Source organism: Carcharodon carcharias, chromosome 6 (assembly GCF_017639515.1).
Source record: "Carcharodon carcharias isolate sCarCar2 chromosome 6, sCarCar2.pri, whole genome shotgun sequence".
Lineage (NCBI taxonomy): Eukaryota > Metazoa > Chordata > Chondrichthyes > Lamniformes > Lamnidae > Carcharodon > Carcharodon carcharias.
The window spans coordinates 198,855,197-198,882,047 of record NC_054472.1 but is presented as its reverse complement, the minus strand read 5'-3'; the positions used below and the strand labels follow the sequence as shown (position 1 = coordinate 198,882,047).

Here is a 26,851-nt window from a genome sequence, read left to right as displayed (position 1 = left end):
AGAGAGGGTGAGGGTGGTTTTGGAGAGTTAGAGGGTGGAGGCGTGGTTTAGGAGAGTTAGAGAGGTGAGGGGTGGTTTAGGAGAGTTAGAGAGGGGGAGGGTGGTTTAGGAGAGTTAGAGGGTGAGGGTGGTTTAGGAGAGTTAGAAGGTGAGGGTGGTTTAGGAGTGTTAGAAGGTGGAGGGTGGTTTAGGAGAGTTTGAGGGTGAGGGTGGTTTAGGAGAGGTTAGAGGGTGAGGGGTGGTTTAGGAGAGTTAGAGGGAGAGGGTGGTTTAGAGAGTTAGAGAGGGAGGAGGGTGTTTAGAGGAGTAGAGAGGGTGAGGGTGTTTTGGAGAGTTAGAGGGTGAGGGTGGTTAGGAGAGTTAGAGAGGGTGAGGGAGGTTAGGAGAGTAGAGAGGGTGAGGGTGGTTTTGGAGAGTTAGAAGGTGAGAGTGGTTTAGGGAGAGTAGAGGGTGAGGTGGTTTAGGAGAGTTAGAGGTTGAGTGTGGTATAGGAGAGTTAGAGGGTGAGGGTGGTTTAAGGAGAGTTAGAGGGTGAGGGTGGTTTAGGAGAGTTAGAGAGGGTGAGGGTGGTTTAGGAGAGTTAGAGGGTGAGGGTGGTTTAGGAGAGTTAGAGAGGGTGAGGGTGGTTTAGGAGAGTTAGAGGGTGAGGGTGGTTTTAGGAGAGTTAGAGGGTGAGGGTGGTTTAGGAGAGTTAGAGAGGGTGAGGGTGGTTTTGGAGAGTTAGAGGGTGAGGGCTGGTTTAGGAGAGTTAGAGAGGGTGAGGGTGGTTTAGGAGAGTTAGAGGGTGAGGGTGGTTTAGGAGAGTTAGAGAGGGTGAGGGTGGTTTAGGAGAGTTAGAGGGTGAGGGTGGTTTAGGAGAGTTAGAGAGGTGAGGGTGGTTTAGGAGAGTTAGAGGTGAGGGGTGGTTTAGGAGAGTTAGAGGGTGAGGGTGGTTTAGGAGAGTTAGAGGGTGAGGGTGGATTAGGAGAGTTAGAGAGGGTGAGGGTGGTTTAGGAGAGTTAGAGAGGGTGAGGGTGGTTTTGAGAGTTAGAGGGTGAGGGTGGTTTAGGAGGTTAAGGTGAGGGTGTTAGGAGAGTTAGAGAGGGTGAGGGTGGTTTAGGAGAGTTAGAGGGTGAGGGTGGTTTAGGAGAGTTAGAGGGTGAGGGTGGTTTAGGAGAGTTAGAGGGTGAGGGTGGTTTAGGAGAGTTAGAGGGTGAGGGTGGTTTAGGAGAGTTAGAGGGTGAGGGTGGTTTAGGAGAGTTAGAGGGTGAGGGTGGTTTAGGAGAGTTAGAGGGTGAGGGTGGTTTAGGAGAGTTAGAGAGGGTGAGGGTGGTTTAGGAGAGTTAGAGAGGGTGAGGGTGGTTTTGGAGAGTTAGAGGGTGAGGGTGGTTTAGGAGAGTTAGAGGGTGAGGGTGGTTTAGGAGAGTTAGAGGGTGAGGGTGGTTTAGGAGAGTTAGAGGGTGAGGGTGGTTTAGGAGAGTTAGAGGGTGAGGGTGGTTTAGGAGAGTTAGAGAGGGTGAGGGTGGTTTAGGAGAGTTAGAGAGGAGTGAGGGTGGTTTTGGAGAGTTAGAGGGTGAGGGTGGTTTAGGAGAGTTAGAGAGGGGTGAGGGTGGTTAGGAGAGTTAGAGAGGGTGAGGGTGGTTTTGGAGAGTTAGAAGGTGAGTGTGGTTTAGGAGAGTTAGAGGGTGAGGGTGGTTTAGGAGAGTTAGAGGGTGAGGGTGGTTTAGGAGAGTTAGAGGGTGAGGGTGGTTTAGGAGAGTTAGAGAGGGTGAGGGTGGTTTAGGAGAGTTAGAGAGGGTGAGGGTGGTTTAGGAGAGTTAGAGGGTGAGGGTGGTTTGGGAGTTAGAGGGTGAGGGTGGTTTAGGAGAGTTAGAGGGTGAGGGTGGTTTAGGAGAGTTAGAGGGTGAGGGTGGTTTAGGAGAGTTAGAGAGGTGCGGGTGGTTTAGGAGAGTTAGGAGGGTGAGGGTGGTTTAGGAGAGTTAGAGAGGGTGCGGGTGGTTAGGAGAGTTAGAGGGGTGAGGGTGGTTTAGGAGAGTTAGAGGGTGAGGGTGGTTTAGGAGAGTTAGAGGGTGAGGGAGGTTTTAGGAGAGTTAGAGGGTGAGGGTGGTTTAGGAGAGTTAGAGGTGAGGGTGGTTTAGGAGAGTTAGAGAGGGTGAGGGTGGTTTAGGAGAGTTAGAGAGGGTGAGGGTGGTTTAGGAGAGTTAGAGGTGAGGTGGTTAGGAGAGTTAGAGAGGGTGAGGGGGTTTAGGAGAGTTAGAGAGGGTGAGGGTGGTTTAGGAGAGTTAGAGGAGTGAGGGTGGTTTTGGAGAGTTAGAGGGTGAGGGTGGTTAGGAGAGTTAGAGGGTGAGGGTGGTTTAGGAGAGTTAGAGAGGTGAGGGTGGTTTTGGAGAGTTAGAGGGTGAGGGTGGTTTAGGAGAGTAGAGGGTGAGGGTGGTTTAGGAGAGTTAGAGGGTGAGGGTGGTTTAGGAGAGTTAGAGGGTGAGGGTGGTTTAGGAGAGTTAGAGGGTGAGGGTGGTTTAGGAGAGTTAGAGAGGGTGAGGGTGGTTTAGGAGAGTTAGAGAGGGTGAGGGTGGTTTTGGAGAGTTAGAGGGTGAGGGTGGTTTAGGAGAGTTAGAGAGGGTGAGGGTGGTTTAGGAGAGTTAGAGGGTGAGGGTGGTTTGGAGAGTTAGAGGGTGAGGGTGGTTTAGGAGAGTTAGAGGTGAGGGTGGTTTAGGAGAGTTAGAGGGTGAGGGTGGTTTAGGAGAGTTAGAGGGTGAGGGTGGTTTAGGAGAGTTAGAGGGTGAGGGTGGTTTAGGAGAGTTAGAGAGGTGAGGGTGGTTTAGGAGAGTTAGAGAGGGTGAGGGTGGTTTAGGAGAGTTAGAGGGTGAGGGTGGTTTAGGAGAGTTAGAGAGGTGAGGGTGGTTTAGGAGAGTTAGAGAGGGTGAGGGTGGTTTAGGAGAGTTAGAGAGGGTGAGGGTGGTTTAGGAGAGTTAGAGGGTGAGGTTGGTTTAGGAGAGTTAGAGGGTGAGGGTGGTTTAGGAGAGTTAGAGGGTGAGGGTGGTTTAGGAGAGTTAGAGGGTGAGGGTGGTTTAGGAGAGTTAGAGAGGGTGAGGGTGGTTTAGGAGAGTTAGAGAGGGTGAGGGTGGTTTAGGAGAGTTAGAGAGGGTGAGGGTGGTTTTGGAGAGTTAGAGGGTGAGGGTGGTTTAGGAGAGTTAGAGGGTGAGGGTGGTTTAGGAGAGTTAGAGGGTGAGGGTGGTTTAGGAGAGTTAGAGGGTGAGGGTGGTTTAGGAGAGTTAGAGGGTGAGGGTGGTTTAGGAGAGTTAGAGAGGGTGAGGGTGGTTTAGGAGAGTTAGGGGTGAGGGGTTTAGGAGAGTTAGAGAGGGTGAGGGTGGTTTAGGAGAGTTAGAGGTTGAGGGTGGTTTAGGAGAGTTAGAGGGTGAGGGTGGTTTAGGAGAGTTAGAGAGGTGAGGGTGGTTTAGGAGAGTTAGAGGGTGAGGGTGGTTTAGGAGAGTTAGAGGGTGAGGGTGGTTTAGGAGAGTTAGAGGGTGAGGGTGGTTTAGGAGAGTTAGAGAGGGTGAGGGTGGTTTAGGAGAGTTAGAAGGGTGAGGGTGGTTTAGGAGAGTTAGAGGGTGAGGGTGGTTTAGGAGAGTTAGAGGGTGAGGGTGGTTTAGGAGAGTTAGAGAGGGTGAGGGTGGTTTAGGAGAGTTAGAGAGGGTGAGGGTGGTTTAGGAGAGTTAGAGGGTGAGGGTGGTTTAGGAGAGTTAGAGGGTGAGGGTGGTTTAGGAGAGTTAGAGGGTGAGGGTGGTTTAGGAGAGTTAGAGGGTGAGGGTGGTTTAGGAGAGTTAGAGGGGTGAGGGTGGTTTAGGAGAGTTAGAGAGGGTGAGGGTGGTTTAGGAGAGTTAGAGGGTGAGGGTGGTTTGGGAGTTAGAGGTGAGGGTGGTTTAGGAGAGTTAGAGGGTGAGGTGGTTTAGGAGAGTTAGAGAGGGTGAGGGTGGTTTAGGAGAGTTAGAGAGGGTGAGGTGGTTTAGGAGAGTTAGAGGTGGGTGGTTTAGGAGAGAGTTAGGGTGTTTAGGAGAGTTAGTGAGGGTGGTTTAGGAGAGTTAGAGGGTGAGGGTGGTTTAGGAGAGTTAGAGTGTTGAGGGTGGTTTAGGAGAGTTAGAGGGTGTGAGGGTGGTTTAGGAGAGTTAGAGAGGGTGAGGGTGGTTTAGGAGAGTTAGAGGGTGAGGGTGGTTTTGGAGAGTTAGAGGGTGAGGGTGGTTTAGGAGAGTTAGAGGGTGAGGGTGGTTTAGGAGAGTTAGAGGGTGAGGGTGGTTTAGGAGAGTTAGAGGGTGAGGGTGGTTTAGGAGAGTTAGAGGGTGAGGGTGGTTTAGGAGAGTTAGAGGGTGAGGGTGGTTTAGGAGAGTTAGAAGGTGAGGTGTTTAGAGAGTTAGAGAGGGTGAGGGTGGTTTAGGAGAGTTAGAGAGGGTGAGGGTGGTTTTGGAGAGTTAGAGGGTGAGGGTGGTTTAGGAGAGTTAGAGAGGGTGAGGGTGGTTTAGGAGAGTTAGAGAGGGTGAGGGGTGGTTTTGGAGAGTTAGAGGGTGAGGGTGGTTTAGGAGAGTTAGAGGGTGAGGGTGGTTTAGGAGAGTTAGAGGGTGAGGGTGGTTTAGGAGAGTTAGAGGGTGAGGGTGGTTTAGGAGAGTTAGAGGGTGAGGGTGGTTTAGGAGAGTTAGAGAGGGTGAGGGTGGTTTAGGAGAGTTAGAGAGGGTGAGGGTGGTTTTGGAGAGTTAGAGGGTGAGGGTGGTTTAGGAGAGTTAGAGAGGGTGAGGGTGGTTTTAGGAGAGTTAGAGAGGGTGAGGGTGGTTTAGGAGAGTTAGAGGGGTGAGGGTGGTTTAGGAGAGTTAGAGAGGGTGAGGGTCGTTTAGGAGAGTTAGAGAGGGTGAGGGTGGTTTAGGAGAGTTAGAGGGTGAGGGTGGTTTAGGAGAGTTAGAGAGGGTGAGGGTGGTTTAGGAGAGTTAGAGGGTGAGGGTGGTTTAGGAGAGTTAGAGGGTGAGGGTGGTTTGGGAGAGTTAGAGGGTGAGGGTGGTTTTGGAGAGTTAGAGGGTGAGGGTGGTTTAGGAGAGTTAGAGGGTGAGGGTGGTTTAGGAGAGTTAGAGAGGGTGAGGGTGGTTTAGGAGAGTTAGAGAGGGTGAGGGTGGTTTAGGAGAGTTAGAGAGGGTGAGGGTGGTTTAGGAGAGTTAGAAGGTGAGGGTGGTTTAGGAGAGTTAGAGGGTGAGGGTGGTTTAGGAGAGTTAGAGGGTGAGGGTGGTTTTGGAGAGTTAGAGGGTGAGGGTGGTTTAGGAGAGTTAGAAGGTGAGGGTGGTTTAGGAGAGTTAGAGAGGGTGAGGGTGGTTTAGGAGAGTTAGAGAGGGTGAGGGTGGTTTTGGAGAGTTAGAGGGTGAGGGTGGTTTAGGAGAGTTAGAGAGGGTGAGGGTGGTTTAGGAGAGTTAGAGAGGGTGAGGGTGGTTTTGGAGAGTTAGAGGGTGAGGGTGGTTTAGGAGAGTTAGAGGGTGAGGGTGGTTTAGGAGAGTTAGAGGGTGAGGGTGGTTTAGGAGAGTTAGAGGGTGAGGGTGGTTTAGGAGAGTTAGAGGGTGAGGGTGGTTTAGGAGAGTTAGAGAGGGTGAGGGTGGTTTAGGAGAGTTAGAGAGGGTGAGGGTGGTTTTGGAGAGTTAGAGGGTGAGGGTGGTTTAGGAGAGTTAGAGAGGGTGAGGGTGGTTTAGGAGAGTTAGAGAGGGTGAGGGTGGTTTTGGAGAGTTAGAAGGTGAGTGTGGTTTAGGAGAGTTAGAGGGTGAGGGTGGTTTAGGAGAGTTAGAGAGGGTGAGGGTGGTTTAGGAGAGTTAGAGGGAGAGGGTGGTTTAGGAGAGTTAGAGGGTGAGGGTGGTTTAGGAGAGTTAGAGGGTGAGGGTGGTTTAGGAGAGTTAGAGAGGGTGAGGGTGGTTTAGGAGAGTTAGAGAGGGTGAGGGTGGTTTTGGAGAGTTAGAAGGTGAGTGTGGTTTAGGAGAGTTAGAGGGTGAGGGTGGTTTAGGAGAGTTAGAGAGGGTGAGGGTGGTTTAGGAGAGTTAGAGAGGGTGAGGGTGGTTTTGGAGAGTTAGAGGGTGAGGGTGGTTTAGGAGAGTTAGAGGGTGAGGGTGGTTTAGGAGAGTTAGAGGGTGAGGGTGGTTTAGGAGAGTTAGAGGGTGAGTGTGGTTTAGGAGAGTTAGAGGGTGAGGGTGGTTTAGGAGTGTTAGAGGGTGAGGGTGGTTTAGGAGAGTTAGAGGGTGAGGGTGATTTAGGAGAGTTAGAGAGGGTGAGGGTGGTTTAGGAGAGTTAGAGAGGGTGAGGGTGGTTTAGGAGAGTTAGAGAGGGTGAGGGTGGTTTAGGAGAGTTAGAGGGTGAGGGTGGTTTAGGAGAGTTAGAGAGGGTGAGGGTGGTATATTAGAGTTAGAGGGTGAGGGTGGTTTAGGAGAGTTAGAGGGTGAGTGTGGTTTAGGAGAGTTAGAGGGTGAGGGTGGTTTAGGAGAGTTAGAGGGTGAGTGTGGTTTAGGAGAGTTAGAGGGTGAGGGTGGTTTAGGAGTGTTAGAGGGTGAGGGTGGTTTAGGAGAGTTAGAGGGTGAGGGTGGTTTTGGAGAGTTAGAGGGTGAGGGTGGTTTAGGAGAGTTAGAGAGGGTGAGGGTGGTTTTGGAGAGTTAGAAGGTGAGGGTGGTTTAGGAGAGTTAGAGGGTGAGGGTGGTTTAGGAGAGTTAGAGGGTGAGGGTGGTTTAGGAGAGGTAGAAGGTGAGGGTGGTTTAGGAGAGTTAGAGGGTGAGGGTGGTTTAGGAGAGTTAGAGGGTGAGGGTGGTTTAGGAGAGTTAGAGGGTGAGGGTGGTTTAGGAGAGTTAGAGGGTGAGGGTGGTTTAGGAGAGTTAGAGAGGGTGAGGGTGGTTTGGGAGAGTTAGAGGGTGAGGGTGGTTTTGGAGAGTTAGAGGGTGAGGGTGGTTTAGGAGAGTTAGAGAGGGTGAGTGTGGTTTAGGAGAGTTAGAGGGTGAGGGTGGTTTAGGAGAGTTAGAGGGTGAGGGTGGTTTAGGAGAGTTAGAGAGGGTGAGGGTGGTTTTGGAGAGTTAGAAGGTGAGGGTGGTTTAGGAGAGTTAGAGGGTGAGGGTGGTTTAGGAGAGTTAGAGGGTGAGGGTGGTTTAGGAGAGTTAGAGGGTGAGGGTGGTTTAGGAGAGTTAGAGGGTGAGGGTGGTTTAGGAGAGTTAGAGAGGGTGAGGGTGGTTTAGGAGAGTTAGAGGGTGAGGGTGGTTTAGGAGTGTTAGAGGGTGAGGGTGGTTTAGGAGAGTTAGAGGGTGAGGGTGGTTTAGGAGAGTTAGAGAGGGTGAGGGTGGTTTTGGAGAGTTAGAAGGTGAGGGTGGTTTAGGAGAGTTAGAGAGGGTGAGGGTGGTTTAGGAGAGTTAGAGAGGGTGAGGGTGGTTTAGGAGAGTTAGAGAGGGTGAGGGTGGTTTAGGAGAGTTAGAGGGTGAGGGTGGTTTAGGAGAGTTAGAGGGTGAGGGTGGTTTAGGAGAGTTAGAAAGGGTGAGGGTGGTTTAGGAGAGTTAGAGGGTGAGGGTGGTTTAGGAGAGTTAGAGGGTGAGGGTGGTTTAGGAGAGTTAGAGAGGGTGAGGGTGGTTTAGGAGAGTTAGAGGGTGAGGGTGGTTTAGGAGTGTTAGAGGGTGAGGGTGGTTTAGGAGAGTTAGAGGGTGAGGGTGGTTTAGGAGAGTTAGAGAGGGTGAGGGTGGTTTTGGAGAGTTAGAAGGTGAGGGTGGTTTAGGAGAGTTAGAGGGTGAGGGTGGTTTAGGAGAGTTAGAGAGGGTGAGGGTGGTTTAGGAGAGTTAGAGGGTGAGGGTGGTTTAGGAGAGTTAGAGGGTGAGGGTGGTTTAGGAGAGTTAGAGAGGGTGAGGGTGGTTTAGGAGAGTTAGAGGGTGAGGGTGATTTAGGAGAGTTAGAGAGGGTGAGGGTGGTTTAGGAGAGTTAGAGAGGGTCAGGGTGGTTTTGGAGAGTTAGAGGGTGAGGGTGGTTTAGGAGAGTTAGAGAGGGTGAGGGTGGTTTAGGAGAGTTAGAGAGGGTGAGGGTGGTTTAGGAGAGTTAGAGAGGGTGAGGGTGGTTTAGGAGAGTTAGAGAGGGTGAGGGTGGTTTAGGAGAGTTAGAGAGGTTGAGGGTGGTTTAGGAGAGTTAGAGGGTGAGGGTGGTTTTGGAGAGTTAGAGGGTGAGGGTGGTTTAGGAGAGTTAGAGAGGGTCAGGGTGGTTTTGGAGAGTTAGAGGGTGAGTCTGGTTTAGGAGAGTTAGAGAGGGTGAGGGTGATTTAGGAGAGTTAGAGGGTGAGGGTGGTTTAGGAGAGTTAGAGAGGGTCAGGGTGGTTTAGGAGAGTTAGAGGGTGAGGGTGGTTTAGGAGAGTTAGAGAGGGTCAGGGTGGTTTAGGAGAGTTAGAGAGGGTGAGGGTGGTTTTGGAGAGTTAGAGGGTGAGGGTGGTTTAGGAGAGTTAGAGAGGGTGAGGGTGATTTAGGAGAGTTAGAGAGGGTCAGGGTGGTTTAGGAGAGTTAGAGAGGGTGAGGGTGGTTTAGGAGAGTTAGAGGGTGAGGGTGGTTTAGGAGAGTTAGAGAGGGTGAGGGTGGTTTAGGAGAGTTAGAGAGGGTGAGGGTGGTTTAGGAGAGTTAGAGAGGGTGAGGGTGGTTTAGGAGAGTTAGAGGGTGAGGGTGGTTTAGGAGAGTTAGAGGGTGAGGGTGGTTTAGGAGAGTTAGAGAGGGTGAGGGTGGTTTAGGAGAGTTAGAGAGGGTGAGGGTGGTTTAGGAGAGTTAGAGAGGGTGAGGGTGGTTTAGGAGAGTTAGAGGGTGAGGGTGGTTTAGGAGAGCTAGAGGGTGAGGGTGGTTTAGGAGAGTTAGAGGGTGAGGGTGGTTTAGGAGAGTTAGAGAGGGTGAGGGTGGTTTAGGAGAGTTAGAGAGGGTGAGGGTGGTTTAGGAGAGTTAGAGGGTGAGGGTGGTTTAGGAGAGTTAGAGGGTGAGGGTGGTTTAGGAGAGTTAGAGAGGGTGAGGGTGGTTTAGGAGAGTTAGAAGGTGAGGGTGGTTTAGGAGAGTTAGAGGGTGAGGGTGGTTTAGGAGAGTTAGAAGGTGAGGGTGGTTTAGGAGAGCTAGAGGGTGAGGGTGGTTTAGGAGAGTTAGAGGGTGAGGGTGGTGATGAATAGGCATCATTTTAAGAACACAAGGACAGCAGCTTCACAATACAGAAGTTACTGAATCTACGTTCTGATTGGCACTTCCTGCAGTGATGTTGATATGGTAACACGTTTACATCACAAAAATACCACAGCCAATCACAGAGAGGATTGATCAACCAGGTGAGTTTCCATCTGCTGGGAATCCCTGGGGCATTTTGTATCCATTCACAGGATGTGGGTGTCACTGGCTGGGCCAGCATTTATTGCCCATCCCTAATTGCCCTTGAGAAGGTGGAGGTGAGCTGCCTTCCTGAACCGCTGCAGTCCATGTGGTGTAGGTACACCCACAGTGCTGTTAGGGAGGGACTTTGACCCAGCGACAGTGAAGAAACGGCGATATATTTCAAAGTCAGGATGGTGAGTGACTCGGAGGGGAACTTCCAGGTGGTGGTGTTCCCCATGTGTCTGCTGCCCTTGTCCTTCTAGGTGGTAGTGGTTGTGGATTTGGAAGGTGCTGTTTAAGAAGACTTGGTGAATTCCTGCAGTGTATCATGTAGATGGTACACACTGCTGCTACTGTGCGTCGGTGGAGAAGGGAGTGAATGTTTGTGGATGTGGTGCCAATCAAGTGGGGCTGCTTGGTCCTGGATGGTGTCGAGCTTCTTGAGTGTTGTGGGAGCTGCACTCATCCAGGCAAGTGGGGAGTATTCCATCACACTCCTTATTTGTGCCTTGTGGATGGTGGAAAGGCTTTGGGGAGTCAGAAGGTGAGTTACTCATCGCACGATTCCCAGCCTTTGACCTGCTCTTGTAGCCACAGTATTTATATGGCTAGTCCAGTTCAGTTTCTGATCAATGGTAACCCCCAGGATGTTGATAGTGGGGGATTCAGTGATGGTAATGCCATTGAACATCAAGGGGCGATGGTTGGATTCTCTCTTGTTGGAGATGGTCATTGCCTGGCACCTGTGTGGTGTGAATGTTACTTGCCACTTGTCAGCCCAAGCCTGGATATTGTCCAGGTCTTGCTGCATTTGGATATGGGCTGCTTCAGTATCTGAGGAGTGGTGAATGGTGCCGAACATTGTGCAATCATCAGCGAACATCCCCACTTTTGATCTTATGATGGAAGGAAGGTCATTGATGAAGCAGCTGAAGATGGTTGGGCCGAGGACACTACCCTGAGGAACTCCTGCAGTGATGTCCTGGAGCTGAGATGACTGACCTCTAACAATGAAATCACCATCATTGAATCTGGTGGCTGTGGATGCAAGTCTCAATCCACAGGTTTGAGAGGGAGTGCCTCAATGTTGGAGGGTCAGTACTGAGGGAGTGCTGCACTGTCAGAGGGTCAGTACTGAGGGAGTGCTGCACTGTCAGAGGGTCAGTACTGAGGGAGTGCTGCACTGTCAGAGGGTCAGTACTGAGGGAGTGCTGCACTGTCAGAGGGTCAGTACTGAGGGAGTGCTGCTCTGTCAGAGGGTCAGTACTGAGGGAGTGCTGCACTGTCAGAGGGTCAGTACTGAGGGAGAGCCGCACTGTTGGAGGGTCAGTACTGAGGGAGTGGCGCACTTTCTGAGTTGACAACAGTGTCCTGGCCAATATTTATTTCTGAAACGTCATTATTAAAAGTAGATTATCGGCTCATTCTCAGACTGGTGTGTGTGGTCTCTTACTGCTGCATTTCCTTTGCTGGTGTAAAGCATTTGGGAACATTGTGAAGTTGCAAAGGGCGTCAGAGAAATGATCGATGTTGTTCTTCAGCCTGTTTCCATTCCCCAATAGATGTGTGATCTGAGCTGGATTGGGAGATTCCGATTCACTCCCACACCAAGTCACATGTTCCTGCCATGGCTTTTGAAGCATTTTTAACTTACATTCCAGAAACTACAATCTCATTAAAAATGTTCCAAATCTCACTCAGTTCCCTCCCCAGTTTAATTGTCCATTATTATCAGACAACAGTTTGAAAAACAACAAATCTCTGAAGATAATTGGTAGTTAGGGAAGATAAAGGGCTTTGAGAACATTCACACCAAAACTGACAACTGGGGCACAGATTCAAAAACAACACAGATACTGAAACGTTGCTTTCCAAAGTTGCTAGTGAGCTGTCTGGCTGAGTGTGTCACAGTCCCAATTAACACTGGGTGAGAGTGTCACAATCCCCAAAAACATTGGGCGAGTGTGTCAGAGTAGCCTTTAACACAGGGCGAGTGTGTCATAGTCCCCATTAACACGGGAGAGTGTGTCACAGTCCCCATTAATACTAGACGAGTGTGTCACAGTCCCCATTAATACTGGACGAGTGTGTCAGAGTCCCCATTAACACTGGGCGAGTGTGTCAGAGTCCCCATTAACACTGGAGAGTGTGTCACAGTCCTCATTAATACTGGACGAGTGTGTCATAGTCCCCATTAACACTGGACGAGTGTGTCAGAGTTCCCATTAACACTGAGCGAGTGTGTCACAATCCCCATTAATACTGGACGAGTGTGTCATAGACCCCATTAACACTGGGCGAGTGTGTCAGAGTCCCCATTAACACTGGACAAATGTGTCAGTTCCCATTAAAACTCCACAAGTGTGTCATAGTCCCCATTGATACAGGACAAGTGTGTCAGAGTCCCCATTAATACTGGACGAGTGTGTCAGAGTGCCCATTAACACTGGGCGAGTGTGTCAGAGTCCCCATTAACACTGGGCGAATGTGTCAGAGTCCCCATTAGCACTGGGCGGGTGTGTCAGAGTCCCCATTGACACTGGGCGAGTGTGTCAGAGTCCCCATTGACACTGGGCGAGTGTGTCAGAGTGCCCATTAACACTGGGCGAGTGTGTCAGAGTCCCCATTAACACTGGGCGAATGTGTCAGAGTCCCCATTAGCAATGGGCGGGTGTGTCAGAGTCCTCATTGACACTGGGCAAGTGTGTCAGAGTCCCCATTGACACTGGGCGAGTGTGTCAGAGTCCCCATTGACACTGGGCGAGTGTGTCAGAGTCCCCATTAACACTGACGAGTGTGTCAGAGTCCCCATTAACACTGGGCGAGTGTGTCAGAGTGCCCATTAACACTGACGAGTGTGTCAGAGTGCCCATTAACACTGACGAGTGTGTCAGAGTCCCCATTAACACTGGACGAGTGTGTCATAGTCCCCATTAACACTGGGCGAGTGTGTCAGAGTCCCCATTAACACTGAGTAAGTGTGTCAGAGTCCCCATTAACACTGGGTGAGTGTGTCAGAGTCCCCATTAGCACTGGGCGAGTGTGTCACAGTCCCAAATAACACTGGGCGAGTGTGTCAGAGTCCTCATTAACACTGGGCGAGTGTGTCAGAGTCCCCATTAACACCGGGCGAGTGTGTCAGAGTCCCCATTAACACTGGGCGAATGTGTCAGAGTCCCCATTAGCACTGGGCGGGTGTGTCAGAGTCCTCATTGACACTGGGCGAGTGTGTCAGAGTCCCCACTGACACTGGGCGAGTGTGTCAGAGTCCCCATTGACACTGGGCGAGTGTGTCAGAGTCCCCATTAACACTGACGAGTGTGTCAGAGTGCCCATTAACACTGACGAGTGTGTCAGAGTCCCCATTAACACTGGACGAGTGTGTCATAGTCCCCATTAACACTGGGCGAGTGTGTCAGAGTCCCCATTAACACTGAGTAAGTGTGTCAGAGTCCCCATTAACACTGGGTGAGTGTGTCAGAGTCCCCATTAGCACTGGGCGAGTGTGTCACAGTCCCAAATAACACTGGGCGAGTGTGTCATAGTCCCCATTAGCACTGGGCGAGTGTGTCAGAGTCCCCATTAACAATGGGCGAGTGTGTCAGAGTCCCCATTAGCACTGGCCGAGTGTGTCAGAGTCCCCATTGACACTGGGCGAGTGTGTCAGAGTCCTCATTAACACTGGGCGAGTGTGTCAGAGTCCCCATTGACACTGGCCGAGTGTGTCAGAGTCCCCATTAACACTGGGTGAGTGTGTCAGAGTCCCCATTAGCACTGGCCGATTGTGTCAGAGTCCCCATTGACACTGGGCGAGTGTGTCAGAGTCCCCATTAGCACTGGCCGAGTGTGTCAGAGTCCTCATTAACACTGGGCGAGTGTGTCACTAGGTCCGTTCACAGTGAACGAGGGCAGGAGGCAGAATGCACCTGTTTATTTTGTGCATTGTGATTTATTATAACTGAATATCGTCACATCCATTTACCTGATTCCACTGTGTGTTGGATTGTCTCGAGCATACAGACCCTCAGTGGGATCCCACTCTTTCCCCACACGTCCTTCCCTTACAAACTCCCCCTTTCCCAAGCTCTGCACACACAGCTCCTCAAAGCTGAAGTGATGCTAATCACTGTCACTCAGCCGTGACTGGACAAGGTTTGGAAGTGAAACTCAGGAAGTATGTGTGTGATGTGATAGTCCCCCAGCTGCGTCAGACTGGCCTTCCCCAAGCAAGTGGCAGTTCTGGAACTAGGTGAGTTGCTCATTCAGAGAGGAGGCGCAGACATGATGGGCCGAATAGCCTCCTTCTGCAGTGAAACAACTCTGTGATTCTGTGATTCAGGCTGTCGTTTCCTCTGCACTGCAGTTCCTGTTAGTCCAGCTAACCCTCACTCAGTCCCCCACGCAATGTTAGAAGTCCCTGCTGCAATGCACTGTGAGAGGGGAGTTGGACGGAGTTCCTGAGCTGCAGGACCTCAGGGGGTTGTTCCTCTCTGATGTCTTCACACAAACCGGACATGCTGATTCACAGTCACTTGTGGAGGGCAGGGGGGGTTCTGTTGGATTTTTAATCTTCCCTCTCCAGCCAACAGTAAATTGGAACAGTTCTTTCTCAGGGACAGTGTTTAAGATCCTGCGCCTCATGTTTGACCAGCTCAGTAACTGAGCTGTGATCTGTCTGAGAGTGGGCAGGGACCACTCCATTATCTGCCAGGGGTGGATGAGTATCTCTGAGGGTTCTGTCTGTCCAGCTGTTCTGGCAGAGAGAAGCGTCGTTCTGCAGCGCACAGCTGGGCTGGGTACAGGCACTCTTGGCTCCCGGTTTCCGATTCTCCTCTGTGAGTGAGGGCCCCTGCGGACTCCTGTGGCACAGAGTAGCAGCTCAGCATGTCAGTTGGCAGGTCCTCTTCAGCAAGCAGAGAATCATAGGATTCCAGCTGAACGATTTGTGGCTGGGGATTTTCAGAGTTCTGAAATACACAGAAAAGAAATGAAAAAGCGTGAGTGATGGACAGCTGGAGTACTGTGTGCAGTTCTGGTCGCCACATTATAGGAAGGATGTGATTGCACTGGAGGGGGTGCAGAGGAGATTCACCAGGATGTTGCCTGGGATGAAACATTTAAGCTATGAAGAGAGGTTGGATAGACTTGGGTTGTTTTCGTTGGAGCAGAGAAGACTGAGGGGCGACCTGATCGAGGTGTACAAGATTATGAGGGGCATGGACAGGGTGAATAGGGAGCAGCTGTTCCCCTTAGTTGAAGGGTCAGTCACGAGGGGACATGAATTCAAGGTGAGGGGCAGGAGGTTTAGGGGGGATGTGAGGAGAAACTTTTTTACCCAGAGGGTGGTGAGGGTCTGGAATGCGCTGCCTGGGAGGGTGGTGGAGGTGGGTTGCCTCACATCCTTTAAAAAGTACCTGGATGAGCACTTGGCACATCATAACATTCAAGGTTATGGGCCAAGTGCTGGTAAACGGGATAAGTTAGATAGGTCAGTATCTCATGTGTCGGTGCAGACTCGATGGGCCGAAGGGCCTCTTCTGTACTGTGATTCTGTGATTAGCTGAGGCAGGGAAAGGTTGGACAATATTACAGAGCTGGAAAAAGGCGTCTTAGTGAGGTCAGAATCTCATCTCAGGGTTGAATGTGACCATAAGGTTGCAAACAGATAGGGTTAGCCTCAGAAAAGGGAGGTGTATGGCGTTAATAGCTAGGAACAGTGTTTAGAGTGGGGTCCAAAACTAATGGCTTCAATTTTTCCAGTATTTAGTTGAGGGAAATTTCTGCTCCTTCAATTCGGAACGTTGGATAAGCAGTCTGATAATTTAGCAGCAGTGGAGAAGTCGAGAGAGGTGGTGGTGAGGTAGAGCTGGATGTCATCGTGTTTCTTGCCAGTAGTAAGGTTTATTGGCAGTACTAAGGTTATTAATTAATAAATAAAATAATGTCAGGGTTGCTCCAACCACGAGAGTGAACGTCCTGTGCAATGTGGGAACTCCAGGACACTTACCGTGTCCTGGATGACAATTTGTGCAGGCGGTGTCATCAATTACAGCAGCTTAAGCTCTGGGTTTTGGAACTTGAGGCAGCAGCTGGTGTCACTGCATCCATGAGGCTGAGAGCTACATGGGTAGCATGTTTATAGATGTGGTCACTGCACAGCTTAAAATTATGCAGAGAGAGAGGAAAGGGGTGGTCAAAAAGGAACAGGCACTTCGTTCAGGAATCCCCTGAGTGTGTCTTACTCTCTGACCAATATTCAGTTCACAGAATCACAGAATCATAGTGCAGAAGAGGCCCTTCGGCCTGTCGAGTCTACACCGACACATGAGAAACACCTGACCTACCTCCCTAATCCCATTTACCAGCACTTAGCCCATAGCCTTGAATGTTATGATGTGCCAAGTGCTCATCCAGGTACTTTTTAAAGGATGTGAGGCAACCCACCTCCACCCCCTCCCAGGCAGCGCATTCCAGACCGTCACCACCCTCTGGGTAAAAAATCTTTCCCTCACATCCCCCCTAAACCTCCTGCCCCTCACCTTGAACTTATGTCCCCTTGTGATTGACCCTTCAACTAAGGGGAACAGCTGCTCCCTATCCACCCTGTCCATGCCCTCACAATCTTGTACACCTCGATCAGGTCGCCCCTCAGTCTTCTCTGCTCCAACAAAAACAACCCAAGTCTATCCAACCTCTCTTCATAACTTAAATGTTTCATCCCAGGCAACATCCTGGTGAATCTCCTCTGCACCCCCTCCAGTGCAATCACATCCTTCCTATAATGTGGCGACCAGAACTGCACACAGTGCTCCAGCTGTGGCCTAGCCAAGGTTCTGTACAACTCCAACATGTTCTGAATACAAATGAGGTGTAATGGTTCATCTGGGGAGTGCAGCCAGAGCCCTGTCCATAGCACCACAGGGTGGGGCTCAATTGCACAGAGGGTACAAGGAAGACTGAAAGAGCAATGGTGACAGGTGATTCAGTAGTTATGGAGCAGACAGGTGTTTCTGTGGCTGCAGATGTGAATTCAGGATTGGGAAGTTGCCTCCCTGGTGCCTGGATCAAGGATGTCACTGAGCGGCTGCAGAACATTCTGGAGGGGTTAGGGTGAACACCCAGAAGTCGTGACCCTCATCAGTGCCAATGACATAGTTAGAAAAAAAGGATGAGATCCTGCAGGCAGAGTTCAAGGAATTAGGAACGTCTTTAAAAAGCAGAACCTCAGGGTTAATAATCTCCAGGTTATTCCCAGTGCCACGTGTTAGTGAGCACAGAATCAGGAGGTCAGAGCTGATGGATGTGAAGCTGGAGAGATGGTACATGAGGGAGGGATTCAGATTCCTGGGGCATTGGGGGTGGTTCTGGGGGAGGTGGGGTCAGTACCAGCCAGGCTATTTGCACCTAGATGGGGCTGGGACAAATACCCTTGCTGGGAGGTTTGCTGGGGCTGTTTGGTCGGGGGGCAGGGTGGTAGTTTAAATTAGTTTGGCAGGTGGGGGGGATCCTGAGGGTGGACTCGGACGGGGAAAAATCCGAAATGGTAATGGACGGCAGGCAATCAGTGAGTGAGTCTGGAAGGCAGACGAAACATAGAAAATGAAAAGGAGAGTTTGGCAGGTGCTGAAGGATATGTAAAGGGATGTAGCAAATAATGCAGACAAGCTGAGGGCACAGATAGGAACAGAGCAGTGTGAGATCAGAACTATTCCAGAAACATGGCGGGAGGAGGAACAGGAATGGCAGCTCAACATTCCTGGCTCAGGGATTTCAGATAAGATGCGGGTGGGTAGCGAATAAAAAGGTAGCAATTTTGGTGAAAGAAACAATTACAGCTGCGAGGAAGGGATGGAACGTCTGAAGGGTCATCGATTGAGGCCCATATGGATTGAGCTTAGGAACAAAAAAGGGGCAGTCACACTACTGGGGGTGAACTACAGAGCCCCAAACAGTCAGAGGGAGATAGAAGAGCAAAGATGTAGGTAACTCTGAGAAATGCAAAAAACAGTAAGACAGTTATAATAGGGAATTTTAACTGCTGCAGTTTTAACTGGGGTAGTTTTAGTGTGAAAGGAATGAAGGGAACAGAATTCTTAAGCTGCATTCAGACAAACCTTTTTGGCTCGTATGTAGCAAGTCCAACAAAGAGAGGAGGCAGTTCTGGATTTAGCTTTAGTGAATGAAGCTGGGCCGGCGGGAGGAGTGACAGTGGGAGGAGCATTTAGGTGGCAGTGATCATAAATCAGTTAGTTTTAATATAATTATGGAAAAGGATAAAGATTAAACATGAGTTAAAGTTCTAAATTGAGGCAAGGCCAATTTTACTAAGCTGAGAAGTGATTTAGTAAGTGTGGACTGGAAACGGCTTCTTGAAGGTAAATCAGTGTCAGAGCAGTGGGAGACAATCACAGGGGAGATTCAAGGAGTTCAGGGTAAACATGTTCCCACAAAGAAAAAGGGTGCGATGGCCAAATCTAATGCCCCCTGGATGTCACGGAGATTACAGAGCAAGAGGCAGAAAAGGAAAGCTTATATCAGACACTGGGAGCTCAACACTACAGGAAGCTGAGAGGAGTACAGAAAGAGGAGGGGTGAAATCAAAAAGGAAATTTGGAAATCAGTGAGAGGGCATGAAAGAATATTGGCAAAAATCAAGGAGAACCCAAAGATGTTTTATCAATACATTAAGAGTAAGAGAATAACTAAGGAAAGAGTAGGGCCCATAAAAGACAATAAAGGTCACCTGTGTGTAGAGGCAGAGGAAGTGGGTATGGTTCTTAATGAATACTTTACATCTGTCTTAAGAGAAGAGGCAGAGTAAAAGAGGAGGAGTGTGAAGTATTGGATGTGATAAACATAGGGAGGGACGGATCTATCCACCTGTGTCTTAAAAATATTCAAAGACTCTGCTTCCACCACCTTTTCAGGAAGAGAGTTCCAAAGACTCACAACTCTCTGAGAGAAAAAACATTTCTCCTTATCTCTGTTTTATATGAGCGACCCCTTATTTTTAAACAGTGACCCCTAGTTCTAGATTCTCCCACAAGGGGAAACATTCTCTCCACACCCTCCCTGTCAAGGACCCTCAGGATCTTGAAGGTTTCAATCAAGTTGCCTCTTACTCTTCTGAACTCCAGTGGATAGAAATCTAACCTGTCCAGCCTTTCCTCATAAGACTACTGCCCATTCCTGGTATTAATCTGGTAAACCTTCTCTGAACTGCTTCTAACACATTTACATCCTTCCTTAAATAAGGAGACCAATACTGTACACAATGCTCCAGATGTGGTCTCATCAATGCCTGTGTAACTGAAGCATAACCTCCCTACTTTTATATTCAATTCCCCTCACAGTAAATGATAACATTCTATCAGCTTTCCTAATTACCTGCTGTACCTGCACACTAACCTTTTGTGATTCATGCACTAGGACACCCAGATCCCTCTGAATCTCAGAGCTCTGCAATCTCTCACCATTTAGATAATAAGCTTCTCTTTTATTCTTCATGCCAAAATGAATAATTTCACCTTTGCCCACTTTTTAAAAAAATCTAATTTACAGGATCTGGGCTTCACTGGCTAGACCAGCATTTATTACCCATCCCTAGTTGCCCTTGAGAAGGTGGTGGTGAGCTGCCTTCTTGAACCACTGCAGTCCATGTGGTGTAGGTACACCCACTGTGATGTTAGGGAGGGAGTCCCAGGATTTTGACCCAGCGACAGTGAAGGAACGGTATTATATTTCCAAGTCAGGATGGTGAGTGACTTGGAGGGGAACTTCCAGGTAGTGGTGTTCCCATCTATCAGCTGCCCTTGTCCTTCTAGATGGTAGTGGTCGTGGGTTTGGAAGGTGCTGTATAAGGAGCCTTGGTGAATTCCTGCAGTGCATCTTGTAGATGGTACACACTGCTGCTACTGTGTGTCAGTGGTGGAGGGAGTGAATGTTTGTGGATGTGGTGCCAATCAAGCGGCTGCTTTGTCCTGAATGGTGTTGAGCTTCTTGAGTGTTGTGGGAGCTGCACTCATCCAGGCAAGTGGGGAGTATTCCATCACACTCCTGACTTGTGCCTTGTAGATGGTGGACAGGCTTTGGGGAGTCAGGAGGTGAGTTACTTGTTGCATGATTCCTAATCTCTGACCTGCTCTTGTAGTCACAGTATTTATATGGCTAGTCCTGTTCAGTTTCTGGTCGATGGTAACCCCGAGGATGTTGATAGTGGGGGATTCAGTGATGTTAATGCCATTGAACATCAAGTGGAGATGATTAGATTCTCTCTTGTTGGAGATGGTCATTGCCTGACACTTGTGTGGTGTGAATGTTACTTGCCACTTCTCAGCTCCAGCCTGGATATTGTCCAGGTCTTGCTGCATTTGGACATGGACTGCTTCAGTATCTGAGGAGTCACGAATGGTGCTGAACATTGTGCAATCATCAGCGAACATCCCCACTTCTGACCTTATGATGGAAGGAAGGTCATTGATGAAGCAGCTGAAGATGGTTGAAACGAGGACACTACCCTGAGGAACTCCTGCAGTGATGTCCTGGAGCTGAGATGACTGACCTCCAACAACCACAACCATCTTCCTTTGTGCTAGATATGACTCTAACCAGTGGAGAGTTTTCCCCCTGATTCCCATTGACTCCAGTGTTGCTAGGGCTCCTTGATGCCACACTCGGTCAAATGCTGCCTTGATGTCAAGGGCAGTCACTCTCACCTCACCTCGGGAATTCAGTTCTTTTGTCCATGTTTGAACCAAGGCTGTAATGAGGTCAGGAGCAGAGTGACCCTGGCAGAACCCAAACTGGGCGTCAGTGAGCTGGTTATAGCTAAGCAAGTGCTGCTTGATAGCACTGTTGATGATCCCTTCCATTACTTTCCTGATGATGGAGAATGGACTGATGGGGCGGTAATTGACCGGGTTGGATTTGTCCTGCTTTTTGTGTACAGGACAGACCTGGGCAATTTTCCACATAGCCGGGTAGATGTCAGTGTTGTAGCTGTACTGGAACAGCTTGGATAGGGGTGCGGCAAGTTCTGGAACACAAGTCTTCAGTACAATTGCCGGAATATTGTCAGGGCCCATAGCCTTTGCAGTATCCAGTGCCTTCAGCTGTTTCTTGATATCACACGAAGTGAATTGAATTTGCTGAAGATTGGCATCTGTGATGCTGGGGATCTGCGGAGGAGGCTGAGATGGATCATCCACTCGGCACTTCTGGCTGAAGATTGTAGCTAATGCTTCAGCCTTATCTCTTGCACTGATGTGCTGGGCACCTCCATCATTGAGGATGGGGATATTTGTGGAGCCTCCTCCCCCAGTGAGTTGTTTAATTGTCCACCAACATTCACGACTGGATGTGGCAGGACTGCAGAGCTTAGATCTGATCAGTTGGTTATGGGATCGCTTAGCTCTGTCTATCACTTGCTGCTTATGCTGTTTGATATGCAAGTAATCCTGTGTTATAGCTTCACCAGGTTGACACCTCATTTTTAGGTATGCCTGGTGCTGCTCCTGACATGCCCTCCTGCGCTCTTCATTGAACCAGGGTTGATCCCCTGGCTTGATGGTAATGGTAGAGTGGGGGATATGCTGGGCCATGAGGTTACAGATTGTGTTTGAGTACAATTCTGCTGCTGCTGATGGCCCACAGCACCTCATGGATGCCCAGTCTTGAGTTACTAGATCTGTTTGAAATCTGTCCCATTCAGTTATGCCACACAACACGATGGAGGGTATCCTCAAGGTGAAGGTGGAACTTCGTCTTCACAATGACTGTGTGGTGGTCACTCCTACCGATACTGTCATGGACAGGTGCATCTGCAGCAGGCAGGTTGGTGAGGGTGAGGTCGGGTATGTTTTTCCCTCTTGTTGGTTCCCTCACCACCTGGCACAGACCCAGTCTAACAGCTATGTTTATAACCTACTTTAATGACTTGGATAAGGGACAGACTGTATTGTAGCTAAATTTGCTGATGATACAAAGATTGGTAGGAAAGCAAGTTGTGAGGAGGATAGAAAGAGTCTGCAAAGGGATAGAGATGATTTAAATGAGTGGGAAAAAATTGTCAGGTGGAGTATAATGTTGGAAAAAGTGAACTTGTCCACTTTGGTAGGAAGAATAATAAAACAGATTATTACTTAAATGGAGAGAGACTGCAGAATGCTGTGGTGCAGAGGGATCTGGGTGTCTGGGTGTTCAGGTACAGGAAAAACAAAAAGTTAGCACATCGATTCATTTCCCTGAATGAGGAAAGAGGTAGAGAGTAAATTGATATAGAAAGAGGATGTGTGTATGACAGACGTTCAGCTGATAATGCAGGTGAGAACAGCAGCTAATGTCAAAGGGAATCCAAAACTCTTCAGTAGAAATAGCAGTATTAATGAAGGAGGGGAGGGCACCAAGGGAGCTCTTGATTTGTTTGTCCTGCCTTTCCCACTAGTGGGGATGTACCTCAACTTTATCCAATCTCCTCCTGACTCCCAAAGCCTGTCCACCATCTACAAGGCACAAGTCAGGAGTGTGATGGAATACTCCCCACTTGCCTGGATGAGTGCAGCTCCCACAACACTCAAGAAGCTCAACACCATCCAGGACAAAGCAGCCCCGCTTGATTGGCACCACATCCACAAACATTCACTCCCTCCACCACCAGCAGCAGTGTGTACCACCTACAAGATGCACTGCAGGAATTCACCAAGGCTCCTTCAACAGCACCTTCCAAACCCATGACCACTACCATCTAGAAGGACAAGGGCAGCAGATAGATGGGAACACCACCACCTGGAAGTTCCCCTCCAAGTCACTCACCATCCTGACTTAGAAATATATCACTGTTCCTTCACTGTCACTGGGTCAAAATCCTGGAATTCCATCCCTAACAGCACTGTGGGTGTGCCTACTCCACATGGACTGCAATGGTTCAAGAAGGCAGCTCACCCCCACCTTCTCAAGGGGCAACTAGGGATGGGCAATAAATACTGGCCCAGCCAGCAAAGCTCACATCCTGTGAATGGATAAAAACATTTCTCCTTTAAAGGCCTGTTGTTCGTTGCAGTTTTTGCTGCCAATTTTTGGTGCAAATTTCCCTGAGCCAAATCTGTCCTCATCACATGGAAGTTGTTTTTTCCAAAGTTCATTATTTTTACTCTGAGTTGCCCTTTGTTCTTTTCCATAGTGTCATGAAAATATAATCATTGTAAAGTAGGAATAGTGGGGTCTGGAGAATGTGTGTGGGTGTGTGGGTGTGTGGGTGTGTTGGTGTGTGGGGGTGTGGATGCGTGTGTGGGTGTGTGGATGCGTGTGTGGGTGTGTGGGTGTAGGTGCGTGTGGGATTGGGTGGGTGTGTCTGTGGGTGTGTCTGTGTGTGTGTGTCTGGGTGTGTCTGTGGGTGTGTGTGTGTGGGTGGGGGTGTGGGTGTGTGTGTGTGTGGGTGGGCGTGTGGGTGTGGGTATGTGTGTGTGCGGGTTTGGGTGTGTGTGCGGGTGTGTGTGTGGTGGTGTGTGGGGGTGTGAGGGTGTGTGTGTGTGTGTGGGGGTATGGGTGTGTGTGTGGGTGTGTGTGTGGCGGTGTGTGGGGGTATGGGTGTGTGTGTGTCGGTGTGCGGGTTTGGGTGTGTGTGTGGGTGTGTGCGTGTGGTTGTGGGTGTGTGTGGGTATCGGGGTATATGTGTGCGTGTGTGGGTGTGCATGTGGGTGCGCGTGTGGGTGCGCGTGTGGGTGCGCATGTGGGTGTGCGTGGGTGGGTGTGTGTGTGGGGGTGGGGCTGTGGGTGGGTGTGTGGGTGGGTGTGTGGGTGTGGGTGGGTGTGTGGGTGGGTGTGGGTGGGTGTGGGTGGGTGTGTGGGTGTGTGGGTGTGTGGGTGGGTAGGTGGGTAGGTGTGGGTGTGTGGGTGTGTGGGTGTGTGGGTGTGTGGGTGTGTGGGTGGGTAGGTGTGGGTGTGTGGGTGTGTGGGGCTGTGGGTGGGGCTGTGGGTGGGTGTGTGGGTGGGTGTGTGGGTGGGTAGGTGTGGGTGTGTGGGTGTGTGGGTGTGTGGGTGTGTGGGTGGGTGTGTGGGTGGGTTTGGGTGTGTGCGTGTCGGTGTGTGGGTGGGTTTGTGTGGCTGTGGCTGTGAGTGTGTGTGGGTGTCGGGGTGTGTGTGTATGGGTGTGGGTGTGTATGTGTGTGGGTTAGGGGGGTGGGGGGCGTGTGGCTGTGGGTGTGTGTGGGTGTCAGGGTATGTGTGTATGTGTGTGGGTGTGTATGTGTGGGGGTTTGGGTGGGTGTGTATGCATGTGGGTTTGGGGGGTGGGGGGCGTGTGGGGGTGGGTTTGTGTGTGGCTGTGGGTGTGTGTGGGTGTCGGGGTGTGTGTGTATGGGTGTGGGTGTGTATGTGTGTGGGTGTGTGTGTGGGTGTGTGTGGGTGTTGGGGTATGTGTGTGTGGGTGTGGGTGGGTGTGGGTGGGTGTGTTTGTGGATTTGGGTGTGTGCGTGTCGGTGTGTGGGTGTGTATGTGTGTGCGTTTGGCTGTGTGTGTGTCGGTGTGTGGGTGGGTTTGTGTGTGGCTGTGTGTGGGTGTCGGGGTATGTGTGTGTGGGTTTGGGTGTGTGTGTGTCGGTGTGTGGGTGGGTGTGTTTATGGGTTTGGATGTGTGCGTGTCGGTGTGTGTGTGTGTGTGTATGTGTGTGTGGATGTCGGGGTATGTGTGTGTGGTTGTGGCTGTGTATGTGTGTGTGGGTGTGTGTGGGTGTCGGGGTATGTGTGTGTGGGTGTGGGTGTGTATGTGTGTGGGTTTGGGTGTTTGTGTGTCGGTGTGTGGGTGGGTGTGTGTGGGTGTGTTTATGGGTTTGGATGTGTGCGTGTCGGTGTGTGTGTGTGTATGTGTGTGTGGGTGTCGGGGTATGTGTGTGTGGGTGTGGCTGTGTATGTGTGTGTGGGTGTGTGTGGGTGTCGGGGTATGTGTGTGTGGGTGTGGGTGTGTATGTGTGTGGGTTTGGGTGTGTGTGTGTCGGCGTGTGGGTGTGTGTGTGGGTGGGTGTGTATGTGTGTGGGTGTGGGTGTGTGTGGGTGTCGGGGTATGTGTGTGTGGGTGTGAGTGTGTGTGTGTTTATGGGTTTGGGGGGGTGGGGAGCGTGTGGGGGTGCACGCACGAGGCACTTAACTAAATTAAAGGCAGCTGGTCCGGGGGCTTTGATGTTTTAGAATAGAAGCTAAGTTTGAAATGCTACATAAACATGACTATAGTTTTAGAATGTGAGGTGTTAAAGGAAAATCTGCATTTTGTGATAAACCAGAGTAGTCATGAATTTCAAAAAGAAGGTAAAATGTTACATCTAGCCAGAAGTAGCCAAACAGTGTGTTTATTTTTCCCAAAGCTTACTGATAAAATTGGTACTATGAAAGATTTTTATTATTAGGAAGGTAAAGTCCAGAGACATAGTGAAACAATGGGGTTTACATTAAAAAGGGAGAAACATGTATAAAGGAGTTGAGGTTATGTGTAAGGAAAGAAGGTATTCTAAGATCTAACAAGTGTGAAAAGCCTCCAGCCTCTATGTACCAAGCTGCTGCCTGTAGGATCTGAAGCTAAGATATTCACTATAAATATCCCTGTCCAGGGTATCGTGTGCTTTGCCTGAGTCTGTTAAAATCTGTTTTGTTTTTACTGTTGTCTTAACAGAGGAGTAACTGGGAGTCAGATTAATTAGGAGTGTTAGGAGTTATTATAGTAATAATTTGTAGAACTATGTATGCCCTTAAAATCATTTATTTTTGAATAAATGTTTAATTTATTTTTATAAACCCCTATAAGACTCGGTGGACTTATTACTACTGAATTCAAGGCACACATCTCAAAATTTATACAGATTGGAAAACAGTTGTGGAAGCTGTTTCAAGTTTCCCTCTGGGATTTGAGCAGCTTCAGTATTTACCATCCGCTGGGCCAGAACAATAGTCATTCTAAACTGTGTGGTACAATGGTCACTGCTCCCCAAATGTTCCCCAACTGTCAAGGGAGAAACTGGTTTGTTCCCTTTAGAGAAGGAGATTAGAGGAGATTTGACCAGAACAGCTACAGTACAAACGCTAGGAAGTTATGATGCACATTTATAAAATTCTGTTCCAGCATCAAGTATCGTGTGGAGTTCTGGGCACCACACTTGAGGAAGGATGTGAAGGTAATGGAGAGGGTGCAGAAAAGAGAATGGTTCCAGGGATGTGGAACTTCAGTAATGAAGATAAATTGGAGAAGTTGGGACTGTTTTCCTTGGAGAAGAGAAGGCTGAGAGGAGATTTGATAGAGGGATTCAAAATCATGAGGGGTCTGGACAGAGTAGGTAAGGAAAACTGTTCCTGTTCATAAAAAGGATCAAGAATGAAGGGGCACAGGTTTAAAGTAATTAGCAGAAGAAGCAAATGTGAAATAAGGAAAAATTGTTTCACCCAGCGAGTGGGCAGGGTCTGGAATGCACTGCCTGAGAGTGTGGTGGAGGCAGGTTCAATGAAGGCATTCAAAAGGGGAACGTATAATTATTGTAGAATCATAGAACAGTACTAGAAGGAAGCCAGTTGACCCACTGTGTCCATGTTGTGTAACCATCTCCCCAGTACCATTTTCAAGCTCTCAGTCTACAGCCCTGTAGGTTATGGTACCTACATTGAATATCCCAGCACTTTGTCAATGTGATGAGGGTTTCTGCTTCTACCCCCTTTCCAGACAGCGAATTCAGTCAGAATTCTGCAAGAGAAAATTTTCCAAGGCCAGAGGGAAAGGGATGGGGAGTCAGACTGGCTGAGCTGACCAGAGGGAAAGGGATGGGGAGTCAGACTGGCTGAGCTGCTGCAAGGTGAACCTTCATTCAACTAGACAAACAGCCTCCTTTCTTGGAAAAACTCAGCAGGTCTGGCAGCATCGGCGGAGAAGAAAAGAGTTGACGTTTCGAGTCCTCATGACCCGAAGGGTCTCGAAACGAGGACTCGAAACGTCAACTCTTTTCTTCTCCGCCGATGCTGCCAGACCTGCTGAGTTTTTCCAGGTAATTCTGTTTTTGTTTTGGATTTCCAGCATCTGCAGTTTTTTTGTTTTTATCAGCCTCCTTTCTTGCTGGGAACATTCCACAAGGGGGTGTGCGTGTGTGTATATGGGGGGGTGCACATCTTTACATAGGAGAACTTTGTGTGTACACCCTGATTATATTCAGCAGTGTGTGGGTTTGAGATGTGGTACGTGTTGGTCTGTATGAACAGACAGATTGACTCTCCCAAACCTTTCCCACCTGTGCAAGTGGAGCGGCCAGTGGGGTCTGCATGGGGCCGGTTCCTGTGCTGCTGTCCTGGCCAGGCTGCGAGGCTGGGCCTGGGGAGGACATGGTGCTATAAGCTGGTGGGACCAGCACCATCTGCCTCTGTAGGAGCTGCATTATTGCAGACAAGTCTGTCACCATTCGACATTCCAACCTGAAACAAGAAGGGGGAAAGTGAAAGAGAGAAAGAAACTGGGAGTTCACATCACAGTAAAGCAGAGTGAGGGTGGTA

The 26,851-nt window shown here is 49.7% G+C and overlaps 1 protein-coding gene across 2 annotated transcripts in view; it reads right to left on the bottom strand.

The window, feature by feature from the left end:
• Positions 1-10,885: 10,885 nt before the first annotated feature.
• Positions 10,886-26,851, bottom strand: part of LOC121279203 (potassium voltage-gated channel subfamily H member 6-like) — a 497,300-nt gene continuing 481,334 nt past the window's right edge. For both annotated transcript variants that reach the window (XM_041190225.1, XM_041190226.1), the window contains 2 exons: positions 26,593-26,773; positions 10,886-14,305 (listed from right to left, as the gene is read on the bottom strand). In XM_041190225.1, the coding sequence (XP_041046159.1) occupies positions 14,039-14,305; positions 26,593-26,773 (448 nt within the window). In that variant the 3' untranslated portion in view covers positions 10,886-14,038. The remainder of the gene's footprint in view (positions 14,306-26,592; positions 26,774-26,851) is intronic.